Below are 21620 nucleotides of genomic sequence, written 5' to 3'. Positions count from 1 at the left end.
ACAGTCATTTTCTTATTCTTCTCGAGTAGTTATCTTCTCCAGAATATAACGATAGCGTAGTTGTGCTAAAATAGAACTTGAGAAAATTATCAGATATTGAGGACCTACATTAAATAATTATTTTGGAACTACACTATAGACTTCCATTTTTTTGTCAAATCATGCTTATTTTTTGGAACTTGACCTTTTATAACAAATTTATTGAAAGACTTAGACTTAGACACCTTAACGGGTTAAATTAAAAAAAAATCCACAGCTCAGGTGAGATTTGAATTTACCACGACCCTGATATGCTAGACAAGTTCTTCGTCAACTGCGCTATCGAGCCAACTAATGACACGGCAAGGTAAGGCCTTCCAGGTTTCCATTATTCTTCTCGTGCTCAACAATAAAGATAGCTAGACTCTAATGAAAAATCATCATCGAACTCGTTTGAATATATTTTAAAAAAATCTGCTACTTGAATATGCTAGATTACATTCTAATCTAATTACTCGATTGACAAAAACTCATTAGACGAACTTTGCGCTAGAATGAAAAATGTTATTGTTTACATCTGCAAGTTTTCAAAGCGCCACATTCTATTTTCATAAACATGTTGCGACACTCGCACGGATGACGAGATTGACAAAAAATAATAATGATATGTCCAGTGAGGAAATGATTGCTGCCAGTGCAGAGCAATCTAATTTAGCGAATGATTCTAAAAATTTTCGTCATCTCTTCATTAAATCTGTGAAAGTTATGATAATACGACCCAGGGGGTCCAAAATATATGGGGGTCCAAATTATATTGGTAACCCTATATCCGATTATGGAGCTTCCTATCATATGATTTTGAACCTCTTCCAAGTCACATTTTTTTAGCCTAGAAAAGGTTCCTATAGACTGTTTCAGAAATTATAAATACACTTTGTTTATTCAATTAAATGAACTGTTCTAATGATTTTTACCAACTTCTTTCAGAGTATAGCATATTGTACTCCATATTTTTATATTTCCTTTCAATTGTCTTGATATTTTAAAGAACAGTCGAGTTCTCTAACAAATAACTTTCCTGAAGCTTTCCTGAACGCATTTAATCTAAACAAACTTATTTTTCCAGCTCATTCGAACCTTCAGATGGCAAAGCTTCTCATACCATAAAAACGAATGCAGTAAGCAGTAATTAAGACATTCGTTTGCTCAACGTTTGTTGCTATTAGTGTTGTTGAGAAATTTGAAACAAAAAATTTTGTATTAAGAAGGCCCGTAATGGTGGTTCTTGATCAAATATTCCAGTAAAAATTACTTTTACCAATCGAGAAATATCTTCTATTTTCGATACAGCCATTTTTATTGTGTTTGGAAATTAAATATTTTATCTGTGAGATTTTTTTCTTTTCTACTATGCTACATTTTTGATCACTTTGTGCAACTTCAAATTTTAATCATCCAGTTTATAGAGCCCTATTTTTTAACTTTTACCAGAAACATCAACAAAGTTGGTATTATTTGCTTCGTTAGCATGTTTACTATAAGAGCTAGAAGAAACTTTTTTGGATATTATGCTCAAATTGAAATGGCAATTAATCGTTAGTGTATTTATAATTTCTGAAACAGTCTTTAGAACCATAGAAAACTCTAATTAAAAGTTATTTGTTTTTTTTTGCAGTTCTTAAAACCTTTGTAAGACTAGTAGGTCTTCAAAATTTTACTTGGGTTTGTTATGAATTCTAATATGTATAATCAAAACAACTGCAATTACAATTAATAGAGGTTGATATAATTTTGTTTTAGGGTTGTTGCTTTATGAAAAAGATTTAAACGAAATGAGTTTTTACTTGTAATAATATAAGTTAAAGGGTTACACCGCTTTTAGGTTTTGATTCCCGATCTCATTACTGCCATAACCAACATTGTGCAACATTGTTTCATATTAGGAATTTGCAAATTGTTGAACAACACAGCATGAAAAAATCGAACTTAAAGTGCCTAGTAAAATATGCAGGGTGGCCACTAAATTTCAGTTTTCGAATTCCCGTCTTTTTCCCGATTTTCCCGGTACGATTTTCCAACTTTTCCCGGTTTTTCAAAATGAACATTTTTGAAGTATGTAACACCCAATGGCAGCACGAAAAAAGTGTGATTGCTGAAGCGCAGGAAAGCATGAACAGGAACGATATGCGGATGTTTTATGCAACTGTCAATGGTGCGCGGCGCAATACTACGCCAGTGCTCACTATGTGTAATTACCTGGAAGGAAGTTTGCTGATACACAAAACAATCAATGGGGGCAGACAGTTGGAAAGAGCACTTAGAAGACCCTTAAGAAGCTGAAAACAGCAAGGCTGCTAGGAAGGACGGGTTCCCGGTCGAACTTCTTAAGCACGACAGCGAGCAGCTACATCAATCAATCCACCAGATTATTGTAAAGATTTGGGAGGATGAAAAATCAGACTGAGACCTCTTAAAGAGTCCTTCGTCAACGAATACCAGGCTGCCCGAGCAAAGGTGGATAACTAAATGATATCGCTTTGATAATAAACTATGTTATCGGTATTATCATTTTGTTATTTTTTTGTTATCATCTTTTCCAATTGATGATAACCAGATGACAACAAACTTAGTTATCAATCATTTTGGTCCATCGCGATAACATAACAATACTAAATGATAACAAAATATGTTATCAGATTCCAAACGCACATTTCAAAGCTTTCCCAAAACTGAGGGTCTGGTGGACCTCGAATCTAAAAATAGATTCCGCTTTCCATCTTAAAATGCGACTGCAGTACGAAAGCGTAGCCTTCAACCACTCTCCCTCTCACTGTGTCCCGTTGGTAAAGGGTCTATCGGCTGCGACCGATAATCACTCGATCAGGGTTCGAGACCCATTGGACGCAATAGTTGAAAAAATGGGTTATAATTATGAGAAACTTTTTTCATCTGTTAGCTATGTCGGTTAAGTAGATTTTTACTATTTTGGTCGACAACATAGCTTTGACTGACAACTAAATGATAACAAAACCTGTTATCAGTCAGCTGTATTTTTTCATGTTGATAACCAAATGTAATATTGAATAAATTACAGTATAACACTGATAAGTGTAGAATTAGCGTGATGTTAAAATACACATAAATAAGAACAAAAAAAAAACAGTATAACACAACTAGTTATCAACTTTAATTCAATGATAACTTAACCTGATAAGCTTAACAATGATAAGCATTTTGGTATTCGTTGAGTAAAATTGAGTTATCATTTTTGTTATGTTGGTTTTTAATTCAACTTAAATGATAACAAACTCAATTATCAAACGAATGATAACCAGGTAACAGAATTTGTTATCATTTTGTTGTTCGCCTTTGCTCCGGTGGTCAGGTGATGTTGAAGATAAGATGAACATTATCGTGGCATTGTAATGTGAACGTTGAACAGAAGAATATGACTGGTACACTGCTTCTTCTGAAATGCTTAAATTTTACTTGAACAGTTTTCTGGAAATTTAAGTCTTCAAACGAGTCGAGATAAATTTTTCCAACTCTAACTCTCTTTTTTATAGAATGACAAAATCTGCTGATCAGATATGGGATGTAAATGTGGGATCGACCCACTAAAAACTCATTCTCTCTCTTCCGTACCTTCGCGGTTCTCCCGTTAGGGATGACTTCGAGAAAACTCTAACTCTCTAATTCTAAGTGTTTGCTTCTTGAAATATATGCATTTTTAATCCTATCTATCTTGCGACTTTGAACTATTTCTATACCAAAAAAAAAAGCGTTCCAGAAAAAAACATGAACAACATTTTCTGCAAAATATATGTAATGTTGGTATAGTGAGGATGAACCAAGATAACGCATTTTAACTGGATTTTTGATGCAATCTTAGCAAAAATTGCAATTTTTGCATTCATTGCAAAAAAAAACTGCAAGAGATTTCAATGAAATCGATCATTTAAAATTAGCTTGCTAATACAGATATCGATAAGGTGTAAGAAAAAATCAATTATGTTCAGCAACCATTTTCCCGGTAATCATCTCAAATTCCCGGCGTTTTCCCGGTCGTTCCGAATTCCCGTCTTTTTCCCGGTTTTCCCGTTTTTCCCGGTTCGGTGGCCACCCTGAATATGGCAGTTAACCCCACACAAAACGATTCGCCACATCCTACCCGTAAAACCTATTCGTTTGAAACGCTACTTACTATTTCCTGAATTGTGTATTGCTTTAACTGCCTTCTTCAACTTAGTCAGTCCCTCTCGATCGAAGTCAAGTGTCTGGAAAATAAAAGAGCAGAAATAGTAGGCATTAGCTGCGATAGTCACAACAATAAATAATAACGATCTGTTGGGGTGTCGGAGGAAAGTGAGCATGAATAACCCCCATCATCATCATCATCATCGCCGTCCGGAAGCTCACAAAGGCCAGTTAGTTGAATGGGAAATGGAACGATGGCCAGATACATTGTGGAAAGCAATAACATACCGATCATATCATCACTAACCCCTTCGATATTGGCTGCGTCGAGCAAAAACCATACTGATGAAAAAGTGGCAAATGAAATGCAAAAAAAAAAACATCAATTTTTCTAGTAGCAAGTGAAGGGGTCGTTTCCTCAATCGGCGACACCAGCAAGATTTATAACGAAATCGATGAGGTTTGATCCATCTTGTTACACAAATCTTTTCCTGTGCCATTCATTCATCGGCGTCGTCAACAGAGAAGAGGAATGCGATTGAACTGGGAATCATCTGGGCCTGGGGGATTGTTTTATTATTCTGCATGCGGGTATCCGTCATTTGGAGTGGATCGTTTAGATTCAACTCCCGAGGCGTCTGTCTAATTTTACCATCGTGAATTCTATTATGGTTCCCCATGGTAGGCACAAAATGTCATTGATTTGCAACAAGGTAAATAGGTAATGCTACTACGGTGGTGTCTCTAGCAGATCTATTTTCAATTGTCTCAGTAATGAGTAAGTTATATTTTTGCAGACAGGCAGTATGTGGCAGAAGTGGTAAACGAATCATTTGATAATTTGTGATGCACTCTATGAAAAGTTACAGCTTGTTGAACTTTTTTGTTAGAGAAGCCTATACTATATATTTTGGCCACTCTTTGTATATATGATCAACTTATAGATCCGGTTCAAGCAATTGCTAGATAAACTTTTGAGCAGCGACGACTGATGTGCTACGTGGAAATGATGTTACTTGTACATCACTTTTCCGAGGCGACTGATGTGCAGCCAAAACGTTTTCGATGTGATCTCACATGTTTTTGTTTGCTGTACAGACGAATTCCCAGAAGAACTCCTACATCAATTCCCGGGGAATTCCTGAGATATTTCAAGCTTAACTCCTGAAGGAATTGTCGGAGTAATTCGAAAAAATCTCGAAGGAAACTCCCAGTATTTTCATAGGAATTTCTAGAAGAATTTCCGAAAGAACGTTAAGAGGAATTCCCAGAGGAACTCCTACAGGAGTTTCCGAAATGAATTCCGTGCGAAACTGCCATAGGAGTTCTACAAGGAGCTCTAGAAGCCTAGTACGCCTAAAAGAATTTCCAATGGATCAACTAGAGCAATTATCCTAGACTAAAGCAACTACCGGAGAAACTCATACAGAAATACTGGCAGGAAACTCCCAGTATTTTCATAGTAACTTCTAGAAGAATTCCCGGAGGAACCCTCAGACCAACTTCCAGAGGAATTTCTGGAGGAATTCCTAGAGCCATTCTCAGTTAAACACCTAGAAGAATTCTTTGAGGAACTTCTTTAGGAATTTCAAATTTGAGCTTCTACAGCAATTCTCGATAAAAATCCTAGAGGACTTCCCGGAAGAATTCTTAGAAAAATACCCGAAGTAACTTCTAGTGGAATTTACAGGAGAACTCCTAGATTCTAGAATAATTTTCAAAGACACTTCTAGAGGAATACCCGTGAATATTCTTAGAAGGATTTCAGGAAGAACTCCTTGAGGAATTCTAGGAAGAACTCTTAGTGGCATTCCCAGAGGAACTCATAGAGCAATTCCTGGAGGAAGGCCCATAAAAATTTCCAGTAGAACTGCTAAAAACGTTCTGATGATAACGCTCATACACCATCACCATAGCTTGGGTCCCTCCACATTGCTCGATTCCGGGTAATGAGAAAGCGAACTCTCTGGCTAAGGTGGGCGCTAGCGAAGGCGATATTTACGAGCGTCAAATCGCGTTCGACGATTTTTTTGCATTGGCCCGTCAGGAAACCTTGATCAGCTGGCAACACAAATGGAGAGATGGGTAGATGGTTGCACTCCATCATTCCACAGGTGTCGAAAAAGCCATGGTTCAAAGGGTTGGATTTAGGCCGCGATTTCATTCGTGTAATGTGTCGGCTGATGTCCAACCACTATTTGTTGAACGCACATGCCTTCCGTATTGGGCTCTCAGAAAGCAATATCTCTGTCTGTGGCGTGGCTTACCAGGATATTGAACATGTCGTGTGGGGATGCGATGAGTATCGTGAGGTTCTGATCTGAGCTGCATGATAGTCTCCGGGTCCGAGGAAAACAACAGAAACCCGTTAGAGAAGTGTTGGCAGGACTTGATTTGGAATACATGAACCTGATTTATCAGTTTTTGAAACGTGTTGATGTCAGAGTTGATGTAATACGTTCCTTGTTTTCGTTGTCCGCCTTTTGGTTTTGTTGTTCGCCCTGTCTATCGTCGCCCCCGTTCGGTTATCCTCTTCTTGTCTTTGTCTACCGATAAAGTCCTTTCTTTTTGGTTCCATTACAGATATGGACAATTTGTCCCATCAATCCCTCCTTCCCATTTTTTTTTTAATCCTTAACCTCGAAACGGCCGCGAGTACTTAGGCTTCCCAAACTAACATAGTATTAAGGCAGTAATGAATTGTAAAATGTAAAATCAATCTAAAAACAAAAGATTTCGGCTCAGTTATGCCACATTTGCGCCCGAGCCTTCCAAATAAACGAATAAGTAAAAAAACTGCTAGAAGCAGTCTTGTAAACATTCGACATTTTTCACTACCTTCATTTCGTTGCCGCAGTCGGGTGTCAGCTTGCTTTGTTACATTCGTGCGCTACCGTTACCTCTTATACACAACACGAGCGGTAAAACGAAGTTCAATAAACATAAGAAAGCGTCAAATCAATGTCGTCTGACACGATGACATTTGTCTAATTCTATCTTTTCGCATAGATTTACAGCCAATTCCGATTATGAATGTTCGTAATAGTTTTTTTCTTACATGTTGCATTGAATACGACACGCATTTGGCCAACACAGCTCTCATTATGGAAGAAGACAGGAATAACAAAAACCAAATCGTCTCTCGAAGACGCTATCGTGGTGAAGCGCATTCGTTTGACATTTTTGTTTCGTACAATAGTTTGATTGCTTGTGTGGTGTATGTCGGAGACAAAGGAGGCCGAATAACGACGAAAAGTTTCAAATGACTGTGATCTCTAATAAGACTGGCTACAAGAACTCCCCGAGGAACTTTCCAGAAGGATTCTCAGTGGAACGCCTAGAAATATTTCCAGTGAAACTACTTGAGCGATTCCCGATAGAACTCCTACAAAAACTCCTGGGTGAGCTCCTAGACTATAGGAACTCTCGGAACTCCTACCGAAATTCTCGCGAGAAACTCCTAATATTTACATAAGACTTTCCGGAGGAATTTCCAGAGGCACTCCTAGAGTAATTTCTATATGCACAGAACTCTTAGAGGGATTCCAGGAGAAACTCTTAGGAGAATTCTAGGAGCAACTTTTAGAAGAACTCTTAGGAACTCTCAGAGGAATTCTCAGAGGAACCCAGAGGAACTTCTAGAAGAGCTCCCGCAGTAACTCATATAATGTTCGGATTAATACCCAGAGCAACTCCTGTGCAAATTCTCGGAAGATCTTCTAGAGTAATTTTTAGATGAACTCATAGAGGAATACCCGGGAGAACTGTTAGAAGGATTCCAGGTGAAACTCCTAGATGAATTCTAGTAGGAATTCTAAGAAGAAATCCTAAAGGAATTTCTAGAATAATTTCTGCAAGAATTCACAAAGGAACTCCCAGAGGAATTCCAAAAGGAGCTCCAAGAAAAATTCCCGGAGGCACTCCTAGAACAATTTCGAATAATTATCGCAGCAACTCCTGGAGGAACCCAGTCAACACACCATCGCATATGATGTCGCATAGGATGCAAAAGTGGAGGCGATATACGCACACTTTACACGCGGTTAAATGGAAGCATGTACGCATATGGCCGCCACATTAGCATCCTATTCAACATCATATAAGACTTTGTGTTAGCTGGGAATTCTCAGAAGAACTCGTACAGAAATTCCCAGAGGAACTTCTAAACGAAATTCCCAGAGGAACTTCCAGAGGAATTCTCGGAGGGATTTCTAGAGGGACCCTTAGAGGGAACTCCCGGAGTATTTGGAGTAACTTCTAGAAAGCTTCCCGGAGGAACTTCTAGAGGAATTCCCGCAAAACTGCCGAGGAAGTCCCAAAAGGGTTGATGGAGAAAATTTCTCTCTTTTGGAGATTTTCCAATTTCACCAACATCGTAAACACCATCATGCAACCGGAACTACTAGTTTTTTTTTTTTGGAACACCTAGATTTGTTTCTTAACCATGAGCTATCTTCAGGAATTCCCGATATTTTTGTGAAATCTCTGGAAGAATTATTTAAAAAAAACCAACGGAAGATTTTCTGAAGGAATTTGGAGACATGCAGAAAAACTCTTAGTGGAATGCCTGGAGGAATCACAGGAGAAGTTTCTAAAGGAATTTTTGGAGGCATTCCCGAAGGAATACCAACGAACAGGAACTCTAGCAAGAATCAAGGTATTCCAGGTGTAGAATCGTAGCATTATTTCATGGAGGAATTCCAGCATTTATTCGTGGAAGAATAGTTGCAGACACTTTTGGAGAAATCATAGCAAACATAGCAATTTCCCTAGGAAAATTTCTGCAGGCACCTTCGAAAAAATGAAGCAAATTTTGCATGACCTATCACCTATCCTAGAGGTAACAAAGAAGAATAATCTTCCAGCCATTTTATACGATATTTATTCAGATAGGAGCAGAAATACGCAAAATAACAACAGTTTTAGGCACTTTTCAAACGTAACGCGTCAAAACGTTGTAACGTCACGGTAGAATGTGTCACTAACACTTGTCGCAATTATAATGTCAAAAAACAATCACTGGTACCTGCTTCGTCGTAGTGCACCTTTGTTAAAAAAAAAAAACTGTACTATTATGGTATTTCCTTCAATAGGTCGCCACCAGAAAAAGTTCACAAACCCCTGCCCTGTACGATATTAAACATAACAAGCCAGAGCAAGGAGAATGACTTAAAATGGAAATCTCGATTATATTATGAGGTTTACTGCCGCAAGCAAACGGGCAGTGTTCTCCGACAGAATACAAATTGGGTTTGCAGGTGACTAAATGTGTGCTGTGCAGCCAATAAATGTGGAGAAGCACAGCCAAAGCGCTGCTGTGCTTAAAAATATGCAAGCTGACGAACTGGATTTTACGCAACGATTAAACTTCTGCAAAACAAAAACATCTTCGTGATGATCCAATTTGAAAACAGGAGGAATGCGACTCGAGACGAGATTATCATAAACTAACAACTCTCGTTGTTTGCTTCTCTGTTTGTCTAACTGCTGTCGAGAACATTTGCGATCCATAGGAATGTGAATTACAATCATCGGTATGTGCAAACAGACGATCGTTAGTGACGTGATCAATGAAAATGCTTTCGGGGAAACTACATAGAACTGATCTAATAGCTGCTCAAATACTACATCGGACTACTTCTACCTACCTTCCTTTCAAGTTAATACCTGCAGCCTGTCGGCAATCTATTTTACCATAGCAAGCCCACAGGTCCCCATTCAAATATAGGTCATTGTCAAGACCCTCTCTTTCATGGATGGATGGTTGAACATGACCCTCTTATCTCGAAAAACTTCTATAAAAAAAGCAAACTCTCTTTCATCAGCTGCAACAACACCGCCGCGTTGGAAGCCTTATACACACCCATGCAGTGCTTGTTGGAGTCTCCTCGTATTACAAAAGGTCCTAATCCACTCACTGCTTCTTTTACCACATACCCCGTTTGAAGAAATAAGAAACCCACCCATCCGATCCTTTCAAGGTGAGGAGTGAATAGGAGCGACACATTTTTTAAACCTGGTCGTCTGGAGATTTTGCTTTGGAATTGAGGTGCTTCCACGCATCAAGACAACTATACCCATCTGAACTCACCTGAAAAGAAGGAAAATCCACACGTCTGCTATCACAACATTTGTCCCGGGGATCACGGTCCTAACTCTATACAAAAAGAGAAGAGCCGTGACGTAAACAGCACAGTAGCACCTGGAGGTATTAACAAGGCCACGGAAGAAATAATCGTCCTTCGAAGATAGGGAACTGGAACGTCGAATCAAATGAGGACCATGAGGACACCAAACAATGTCCAAAATTGACGACGGTCGTCGGTGGTTTTGTTTGGGGAATTTATTTTATGCCTGCATCACTTCCTTCTCTGAGCTCTATTCATGCCGTAACGAAATTCCGGCTTCGATCGACGGTACATTTTTGCTGCTCCTTTCTTTTCGCTGGCATTATTTGTCCTGGGCTGGCGGGCAGCCTGTTTAATGCGACTCTAGAAAGCACCAATTACCTCGATATCTAAGTGTAGAATTAGAGCTTTTAGTTAAAATACACATTAATAAAAACAAAACAAAAACCTCGATTTCTCTTGTCACACGTTTCAGGTCATTATTGTTTAGCCAAGTAAAGCAAACAAATTGATTGGATATCTTGAAACCCGAATTTCAGCTCTTAAGCTTGACTGATCAAATAAAATTTTATAGTGGTTTTCACCCCATTCCCGGCACTACAGGTAAACAAAATTGTGCTTTATCTAAATTCACAACAAAACGAATGTTTTCGTCCACTTCTTCTATCTGAATCAGATATCTTATTGCGTGAACATGTTGTTAACAGTGATTGTTGAGAAGATTTTCTGTCAGAAAGTTGATTTTGAACGAGTTTACTGTACCTAGTCTAGCGCCAATTCCCGGCATCAGTGTCGAACTTCCAGCAAAATCAAATGGGAAATCACTTCGGCACCCATCTTTGTGCTGACGAAGTGCACTCGTCTGCGTTTAATAGTTTTTTTGAGCACAGACTGAGGACCCCTTCGCGGAAATGTTGCGGGAGATGATTACCGTTCTCCAGAATACCTACAATATTTCCAGAACTTATCGACTTGCGCATAGATGAGGTATACCAGCCGGAAATCCAATCGGATCAGGCACATCTGGAAGAATTTGGCGTCGAAACCGTTCTTGAAATGCTCCAAGTGCAATAGTTACTTTATCGCAATTCCTACAGGGTGGCATAGTCATTTTACCAAGTCTCTGGAGAAATCCCCTGAGGAACATCTAGAGAAATTTCTGGAAAAATCCTAGGAGAAATCTCAGGAAGATTTTTTTGTGGAACTCTAGCAGCAATTGCTTGAGGATGTCCAGCAGAATTTCCTGGAGAAATATCATGAGAAGTTTTCGAAGAAATGTCTTATAAAATTTAAAAAGGAATTCCTAAAGAAATCCCTTGGATAAACTTCTAGAGGAATGACTGGAGGAATTCTAGTGCAACTTCGTGGAGGTATTTCAGCAGAAATTCCTGAAGAAATCCCAGCAATATCCAGGATACCTTATATTTGAAGGAATCTCTGGATCAATCCCTTTAGGAATCTTTGGAGAAATTTCTAGAGCAATCCCTGCAGAAATCTCTACAGGATTTCCTGCAAGAATTCCTGGATTAATTACTGGAAAATGACAAAGATTTTATTGCCCTTTTCCGGCTATACCAGTCGGCTAGTATGTCTGAAATAGACGTAATAACTTGAAGTATTTTCTGCAGAGTTGTAACTTGTTCTGTAGCTTAGTTGCTTAAAGCGCCGGACTAGCGATAACGGAGTCGTGGGTTCGAATACCACCAAAACAAGTGGTATTTTTTTACAAATTTATCTCTCAATTTGCCAATTAAACGTACTTTGCCTAAAAATACTTCAAGTTGTTACGTCTATTTTAGACATAATAGCCGACTGGTATAGCCGGAAAAGGGCAATAAAATCTTTGTCATACATGAGTTGCGTTCTCTCTAACGCAGTTGGACGGTCGTGCGTCCGTCCGCGTTGAGCGCTCAACGCATACTGAGTGTGCACCGATCATATGGTTGGTGACAAAGTATGTGTCAGTCGAGCTTCAATATCAACATTCTAAAAACAATAGGCGCACACTTGTTGTTCGTAGGCCGCGAGAGTGCGGGAGATTAGCATCTAAGAGCCGAAAGAGAGAAAAAGTTGTGAAAGACGGACCCGGTGGTGGTGCTTCGAATCCAGTTTGACTTTCTAATCTGCAGAGTTGTAACTTGTTCTGTAGCTTAGTTGGTTAAAGCGCCGGACTAGCGATAACGGAGTCGTGGGTTCGAATCCCACCAAAACAAGTGGTAATTTTTTCAAAAAATTATCTCTCAATTTGCCAATTAAACGTACTTTGCCGAAAAATACTTCAAGTTATTACGTCTATTACTGGAAAAAGCCTGGAAAAATCCTAAGAAAATCATATCAGGAATTCCAGTGGAATTGCTGGAGTAACTTCAGCAGAAATTGTTTTAGAAAACCACAATTCAAAAGAAATCCCAACAGAAATCTTTGAAGGAATCCTTGAAGGGACTCCTGGAAATATCTCTAGGGAATTCCTTGGGATAATCCCTGCGGAAAGCTGGAGAATGGATCTGAGAGAGAGAGGAGACAGCTCACTGACAGCCACGATGTTTGCATATCTTCTTCTGACTTCTTTTTTCAACTTTGTGCGCCGCACAATGGTTTGAAAACATATTATTGGTCAAAAATGATTTGCATATTGAGTTTGTTGCGACAGAGCATGGAGAATGGAAAATAAATGGATTCGTTGCGCTAGTCGAGAAAAACTGATCATAAATATTTTATCTTTTTCAATTACAACGGAGCGGATTTTTTATAAGATCTTTAGGATATTTGGCCACTCCACACTATCAATGTGCGATTTTCAGCTCGCTTTGCGGTGACAGTTTGTGACAGGTCCTCCTTGACATTAAGTAGCACACAATCGAAGCCAGCTGTCTCCTCTCTCTCAGGAATGGATGAATCACAGAAAGAATTTCCAGAGCAGTCCTAGGAGATTTTCCAGCAGGAATTCAAGAAGCAATCTCAGGAGGAATTGCTGAAGTAACTGCTGGAGAAATCTCAAGAATTCTTGGAAAATACTAAGAGAAATTCCTCAAGGAACTCAATGAGGAATTACAAAACAAATTGTAATTGTAATAATAGAACTTGATTGTCGTAGTGATATAGTATTATTAGATATACTATAGCTTAATGTGAACATACACTGAAACAAATCGAGGGTAAATGAAAATTTGGTTTTCTATTGAAATATTGTAATTTTGTAAGTATTTTTCGAAGGGATATCAAAAAACATTTAGTTCATAAGATGTTAGCATGGCCTGAAATGTATATTTATTCCGATGCTTTTGTGAACTTCAGACCAATGCTTGCATGATGAAGAATAACGATAAAAAATACTTTTTTTTTAGAAAAATATGTACATTAACCCTCCTAAGATGTTAGAGTAGACATAATGTACGTTCAGTGTACTAGTCTGGGTTATTGACCCCAACACCCTACTAAGGTTAAACAGTAAAATGTAAAGCGGATTAATGTTGTAAAATATTGGTATAGAATTATATTGCCCTTATAGGCATATCTGTACTATGTTGTTTTTCTACGCATACTGTCTCCCTACTCTAACTCTCTAAGATATAATTGTTCAAATCAATGTCAGAAAGATGCTTAACAATATTATTGTGACATATTTATTTGTTAAGAGAAATGAAAAAAAAGAAATATCAAATTAACTACAAATGGCTCTGTGACTGAGAAAAACACGGCTTGCATTGCATGCAAAACAATATAGAACAGATATGCTTCGAAGAGCAGTGTATTTGGCAATAAAACTGGCCAAACAAATGGTGTTGTACAGTGCTTAAAAAGTGAAGCGTTTTTTTCGAACGAGGCAAAATTTGTTCCTTTTTGACCAGCGTGTTTCAACCCAAAGCGCTTATGCTTATGAAGCAAGTGGGAGCGGGAGCAATAAAAAAATCATGACTGAGAGTGAGAAACTATGGTTCAGCGGTAAGTTGCTTTACGGCAATGAATATGCTTGGTCTTTATCCTGTTATTTCAGTGAAAATGCCATAAACGTAAATTAAAACGATAATAATAATCACATCTAACATTCCCATAGCAGCAAAATGATTGTTCTTAACAAGTTTTGAGCAACAAATCACATGAGTCATTTCTGCATATTGTCCCTAATCGCAGCAAGTGAGAAACAATGATCTCAAGTCAGTTTACTTCACGAGCCAAACGACTGATGAGGAACAGCGGTCACAGCTGGTTATGTTCTTCTTTGCTCTCTTCGCGTGTTCGTTCGCTGGCGCTGATAATTGTTCATATTTTTATATTCATTCGGATTCAAGCACTGGCTTTAAATTCATTCAACCTGACGAAATGTATCATAACCTTTAAATCACATTAGTTTTAGACATAATTTATACCTATTCTTCTAATGGGAATTGAGAAAAGTTATCCGAAATTAGGCCTTCGAGGTTCTAAGAGCCATTAGAAAACGTGAATGTCCCAAATGGAGGATAACGTGCCTCTGGAGCCGGCCTTCTGATAGTAACCATGATAGTTGATAACTCGGCGGTTCATGCAAGTGATGTCATCATATTGCATCAAAATAAGCTTACATGAGCGTTTTTTTTTTGTAAATTATAATATGCTTTTTGAGTAAAACATTGTTTTCAATAAAATACCAACACGCACGCCTTATTTAACCCATCAGGACGCGTGCCGTTGTGAGAAGTACAACCCACCAAAAAAACCTCGCTCGTCGTATGCAACGACAAATGATAAATTATATCTTTCGTATTTGAACGCGACCCAACATATGTTCTTCTTCTCTTTCTTCTTTATGGCTCAACGTCCCCACTGGGACTTGGCCTGCCTCGCTTCAACTTAGTGTTCTTTGAGCACTTCTACAGTTATTGATTGAAGGGCTTCATTTGCCTGCCATTGCATGAATTTGTATAATGTGAGGCGAGTACAATGATACACTATGCCCAGGAAGTCGAGAAAATTTTTTCGACTAGAACGGGAATCAAACCCACCGTCTCCGGATTGGCGATCCATAGGCTTAACCATTAGGCTAACTGGAGACCCAACATATGTTATGATGTTATGATGCTAATTATTATTTCGGTCGCTGCAAAACCTTTTCTACTAGTCTGATGGTGTAGCGCTCAATGGATCTGGAACGGCTTTCCGAAAATGAGATTTCCCTTCTGCCATCTCCGCTTACAGCCCAAGTTCCTTGAGCCAATGCAAGTACTGCACGAAACCGGGCCAGGAAAAGATGGCTTTATATAATCGACCCCCTTTCTTCCATTCATAAAATTCTGAAGGTGGCAGAAAAAGCTCTTCTCCCAGATAAACAAATCCAGACGGACGGGCTGGGCGGTAGTGCGGTGGAAGCGTACGATAAGTAGGTGCATCTATCCAAGTACGTCAAGGTGAATGCAACCGGTAGTAGTCGCCTGGCACACTACTGCTGCTAGGTACGAAAGAACAACTTGACCGTCACTTATGACTATAGCGACGACCGGGAGAAGGGCAAAGCCGCATATTACGGGAGAACAAGTGGCCGCAGCACGACCGTCACGACCATTCATCATTTCATAGTTTGGCGAGAGCGAAGGGTTTCTCAAGAACGTGCATCATCTGCGTGTCATGTGGAGTTCGTTCTTTTCCCGAACGAGGGAAAATAACAACAGTAGGACTAAATTTCGATGTTCCATGTTTTTCAAGATCAAATGTAAACAAAAAAGATATTTTCACATGAGGCGCTGAATTTCGCTAAGGACTACTTGTATCACTCACCTTTGGGGATGATTTGTGAAAAAACACCCGGATTTTTCACATTTCTGAAATGATCAATGTATGAGTGGCTATGGGAACAGCGAACTTCCCCTTCGATTTGCTCCGTTCGTGAATTTTGTTACATACGGTGTTAGGTATAGTTAGGCTAATTCAATCATTTTGAAACTATTTACGAAGAAAAGTGAGCGAGCGATTGCATCATAACTATCTTCATTTTCCTTATATACTTCAGCCTCCAGATGTAGCAGATATAGATTTCGCCTAAAAATATAATATTACCGTGCTTACACACTGAATATCAGTCTGGTAGTGACAATTAATTCATTGTGTAAGTGCAGCTCAAGCTCAAGCTATAAAACTCTATCCTGCTATAAGCTATAGCCTTTAAGCCTCCTATGGCATTCGGGCCATTCTTTACCCAAATCGTACACTACATCAGTGAGCTGCTGCTGCCAACGTGATGCAAAAGGAAGGTTAAAATCATAGTCATGCATTTTAAATAGAGTAGTGTAGACAACTTCAGGTCGAGCAGTTATGTAAGCATGGGAATCTCAGAGTAAAGTGATATTCTTTTCATTCTTCATTTGCGTGAATACTAATTCGAAGTAGTTTACCTACTTCTAATTACAAATGCGCCGATTATTACATCTTGCTCGGGCTACACTCGCGCTACAATTTCTCCGGGATGATAGTCGTCGAAACGACGACAGCACAGAGAAGGGAAGGAAATGTAGGTCAAATTTTAAAATACCCGGGGAAATTATTTGCTGCCTGCTGCTGTTTCCTCGCCCGACGTACTACTAGGTCGGTCGGATGCTGAGGGTGACATAAGAGCAGGAATGTTGTATAGCAACAACAACAACGATAGCTGCGAAACGGAAGGAAAAGACGGAAAGTTTTATACCACAGACAAACAGACGTAACACTCTGATAATTCACATCGTACACCGATTTAACGGTCCTTTTCAAAATTTGATAGTTGGCCAACTGCCCAACCGTGGCGCTCGCATCGTTTTTGTTCGAGATTGACGTTTGCTCACTACCGCCACCTAGTTAGTGGTCGGCCAAACATAGGCCTTTTAGCATTGGGCGAATATGTTTCCGTGACTATGATTTGAATCGAAAAATGTTCGAAGTGTTACGTCTGTTTGTCTGTGTTTATACTATAGGTTTGTGTAGGGAAATGGCACATGTGCACCCATACGGTGTTAGTCGGTCGGTGCACTGCTGCTGCTGTTGGAATAAAGTGGCATTGACCTGTTTGCTTGGAGAGGCAAATTTAGCTTGCAGCAAACGATTTAGGACAAATGGAAAACCTTGGATGAGATTTTCATGTAACTGGGCCAGAGTATGTGGCAACTAGATCAGGTGTGCAGCAGGCCGTCCGTAAGGCTGCAAAACTTGGAATGTTAAGAGTCAGAATTATGTTTTACCTAAAACAAACGTGTCTTAATTTTTATCTCAGTGCTAAGTGATCCTTTAAGAGATCTTTCCATAATAAGTAAGGTATGCTGCATCAGAATGTTGATAAATCTGAAGAAGAGGAAGGAAATGATTATGCTTTCGCTCGCCTACGGCAATTATTAAGTGAACATCTTTCAAAATTTCAGAGTTTTTCCTGCAATTTTTAGCAGAGTTCTTTCCTGGATTTCCGCAGAAGTTTTTCACGAGATACCTGTTGAAGTACCTCCCGATATTTCTTCCAGAGGTTTTATGATGTGCTTCCAGAGTTCTCCATTGAATTCCTCTTGAAGATCCATCGAAAATTATTCAAAGTTCCTTCAATTCATCCCGGGATTTAAGACAAATACTTTTCCGATATTTCTCTTGGATTTTCTCACGGAATGTCATCCCTAGCTGCTCCCAAGATTCTATAACTTTTCAGAGTTCCTCCTTGGATGTCCTGAATATTTCCTCTCGGGATTACTCTTAGAACATTTTTCCGAGATGTCACATTTTTTCTAAGGTTTTTTTTTCTGAAGTTCCTGTCAAAATTTCTTCAATGAGTCTTTGCGGAGCATCTCACAAGATTTCACTTGGATTTCTTCGAATATTACTCCGGGAATTTCTCATAAGGAGTTTTGTAAGTTATCCCAGGAGCAGGGTGGCCACTAATAATCAGTTTTGAAATTCCAGCGGTTCCACCTTGTATATCTTTTGTGGATTCCTCTAGATTCCTTAACCGTCCATAACTAGCGCGGTTGGCCACCACCGCCAGCACCACGCTGATACTGAACAAAAAAAGCGAGATTTTTTCAACGTGTTGTATAAAACACAAAAGCGCGATCGCTCGAGGGTTAATGGATTTATTCTGGAAGAGGTTCCTTTAGGGAATTTAGGATTTCAGTCAGTCTGTTGGCAATTAGGGAGTAGAACTATTGGTCTGGGATCATGGATTCGATCTAGGGATTTCTCCTGGAACTCCTGAAGGATTCCCAAAAGAATCTTCCACATGTCTAGAAGGTTTCCCAAGGAACACTTGGAAGAGTTCTCGATTACAAAACTCCCGCAGTAGTTTGATTTTCAGGATTCTGGAGTATTTCCAGAAATAGCTATCGTTTTGTAAGAAATTTTGGGAGATCATCCAGAAGGAACTCCTGGGTGATTTGCAGAGGGAGCTTCTGAAGGATGCCCAAAAGCAACTCCTGGAGCAGCTCCAAAAGCAACTTTCATGAGCAACTCCTGGAGGTTTCTTTGAACAAACTCCTGGAGGGTGCCCAAGAAGAACTCTTGAAGGAAACGCAGTAAGAAACACTGGAGAAATTCCAAAAGCAAATATAAAATAAAGATAAAATTCAGCAAAACCTCTTGGAAGTTTTCAAAATCAATGTTTCAGAAGGCACATCTGTAGAAATCGTGCAAAGAACTCGTGGAGATGGATGAGTAACAGAATGATATCCTGGAGAAATACCAGAAGAAACTCTGTAAAGAATCCCAGAAAGAACTCCCGATTGATTTCTAAAAAAAATCTTTCGGAGGAATTCCAGAAGAAAATTCTAGGGAAACCCCAGAGGAAGCTCCAGGAAGAAAAGGAAAAAAATTCTGGAGGGATTTCAAAAAAATAATCTGGGAAGAATTCCCGTAGGAAATTATGAAGATTGGAGCAACTCCTGTTACAATTGCGGAAGGAAAATCTTGATGAATCTTAAAAGGAACTCTTGAATAAATTGCAATAGGTTCCCGAGCAGAAAAGCATACCTTACAAATACCATGCGAAGACCAACATGTGCTCTAATACCTAAAATTGCTTTTGCTGCGTTATTTTACGAAATTTTATGAGAACATCACAATAACAGTTGAAAGTATTTGAGCAGAGTTTGGTATTGATGTAGTATTTGTTGGATTAGCAGTGAAAATAACCGAAGAAAAAGATTTGCTATTACATCATAAAGTCGTCGAACAAATGAAACATTTAATAACAAGACATGTTATTAGTTTGTTATTCAATAACTTTGGGATAACAAAAACAGCACTTTAAATTTTAGGTATGCATTCATCATTGAAATAACAAGACTTGTTATTTTCTAGGTGTTATTTATACAAAATTTTGCTATTCGTTTTTGTTATTTTGCCTCTTATTACCACCTAATGAAGGGCATATCAAGGTATGGTAGTATTGAAGATAAATACCTTGATATGTTATTCTCTTGTTATTTTCTTCTGCTCGGGTTGTCTTGATTAAAACCCAGTTTAGTGGTTATGATTTTCTTATCTATTAAAAAATAACTAGAATAAATTTAAGAAAAGACACGGGGTAATCCAAAAATAAACTTTAAAAAAAAAATCTCAGATGTAAGAAACTCTTTCCTCGAAAAAAATCTCATCGAATTCCAAGAGATAATAAAGCGGTACAAAAACCTAGAGGAATTCTAGAAGAAACTTCTTGAAGAATACCAAGTTCTGTTTTAAGTAAATTCCAAGTGATTGGCGAATTCCTTGGGATTTCGAAGAAGTATACCAGGAGTATTTTGGTTTGGCTTTGACTTTGCAGACTTTCGATGAGGTGTAAACATTCAAATATGCACATCAAGTTATTATTCCTTGTCGGGTATTTAAGTCACTGCGACCAGTTGACTGATCTATTGTGCACATCAAGTTACTCTTAACAACAATTTTCCCGGTAATCATTCCAAATTCCCGACTTTTTCCCGGTCGTTCCGAATTTTCGTCTTTTTGCCGGTTTTCCCGTTTTTCCCGGTTCGGTGGCCACCCTGCAGGAGGTATATTGAGGAAATCCTTAGAAATCTTTAAAGGAGTATCCAAAATCTCGGAACAATTTCCGTTAAAGTTTCCGGGAAGTCCTGGGAATAATGCATATAAAATCACTAAAAAAAATAATTTCAGGTGGATCACAGCAGGGAATCCGGTACAATTATGAGGGACAGCCTGGCTCTGAAAGAAATCACAGGAAGAATTCAATGAGAAATATCGGCAATAGCTCCTGTAGAAATCCCAGAAGGATTTCCGAAAAAAAATCTTAGGGTAAATTTAGAAAAAAAAACTCTGACAGATATTCCAGGATAAACTCCGGGAGGAATCTTCTGAAACAAGTTTCGGGTGAAACTCCGAGAGAAACATACAGATAAACTTGTTTTTAGAAGGTACAGAACTTTGCTAATTGACAAATTGAGAGATGCATTTGTGGGATTTGAATCCAGTAATCAACTAAGCCACAGAACAGGTAATGATTCTGCGGAATAGAAAGCCAAATTGAACCCGAGCCCTCACCATGAACATTCCTTTTTTACGAACCATCTCTCTTTCGGCATAGATGCCAATCCACAACACACCAGCGTTTGTGCCCAATAACTACAAGTGAGAGCGAATTGTTTTTTTTTTTTAATTTGCAGCCGAGACTTACTCTTGCACTCCGCATACCTAGCCGCCTAGAAGTCTGTTTGCTAATGTCTAATTCCGTATGCGTATGGATTGGCATCTATGCCAAAAGAGAGATGGTTCGTGAAAAAAAGGACTGTTCATTGTGTTGGCTCGGGTTCAGTTTGGCTTTCTATTCCACAGAATCATTACCTGTCCTGTTGCTTAGTTGGTTTAAGCGCCGGTCTAGCGAATATGGAGTCGTGGGTTCGAATCCCACCAGAACGCGATTTTTTTTACAAATTAATCTCACAATTTGTCAATTAGCAACATTCTGTGTCTTCTACCTACAAGTTTTTTTGTATGTTGTCATAAGCAAATCTGATAAATGCCAGTAAAGGGCAACATATATCAGTGCTCCGAGAGAAATTCCAGGTAAAACTTCAAAATATACCCCGCAAGAACCTTCGAGAAATATCCCAGCTTAAACTCCTGTAGAAAACCAGGAAGGAATTCTAGAAGAAATCCGACAGATAGTTTTGAAAGTTATTACAGGAAAAACTTTGACAGAAATTTCGGGGGGAAATCCCAGGATTAACTTAAGACACGGACACGTTTAATGCTTCCAGTGAGCTATTTTCTCTTTGAAGGAAGCACGACACTAGACAACGGACTAGCATGCAACGCCCAGTGGCACAGCCGAAATCTTTTCCTGACAGCTGCGGCGGGAATCGAACCCGCGCTCCTTAG

The 21620-nt window shown here is 38.9% G+C and overlaps 1 protein-coding gene across 2 annotated transcripts in view; it reads right to left on the bottom strand.

The window, feature by feature from the left end:
* The window catches only part of LOC109409972 (arfGAP with SH3 domain, ANK repeat and PH domain-containing protein), a 154645-nt gene that overhangs the window by 46845 nt on the left and 86180 nt on the right, over positions 1 to 21620 (bottom strand). For both annotated transcript variants that reach the window (XM_029870339.2, XM_062854443.1), the window contains one exon: positions 4184 to 4256. In XM_029870339.2, coding sequence (XP_029726199.2) covers positions 4184 to 4256 — 73 coding nt within the window. The remainder of the gene's footprint in view (positions 1 to 4183; positions 4257 to 21620) is intronic.

The sequence above is a fragment of the Aedes albopictus genome, chromosome 2 (assembly GCF_035046485.1).
Source record: "Aedes albopictus strain Foshan chromosome 2, AalbF5, whole genome shotgun sequence".
Lineage (NCBI taxonomy): Eukaryota > Metazoa > Arthropoda > Insecta > Diptera > Culicidae > Aedes > Aedes albopictus.
Note: the sequence above shows the minus strand (reverse complement) of the source record. Positions and strands in the feature narration are given on the sequence as shown.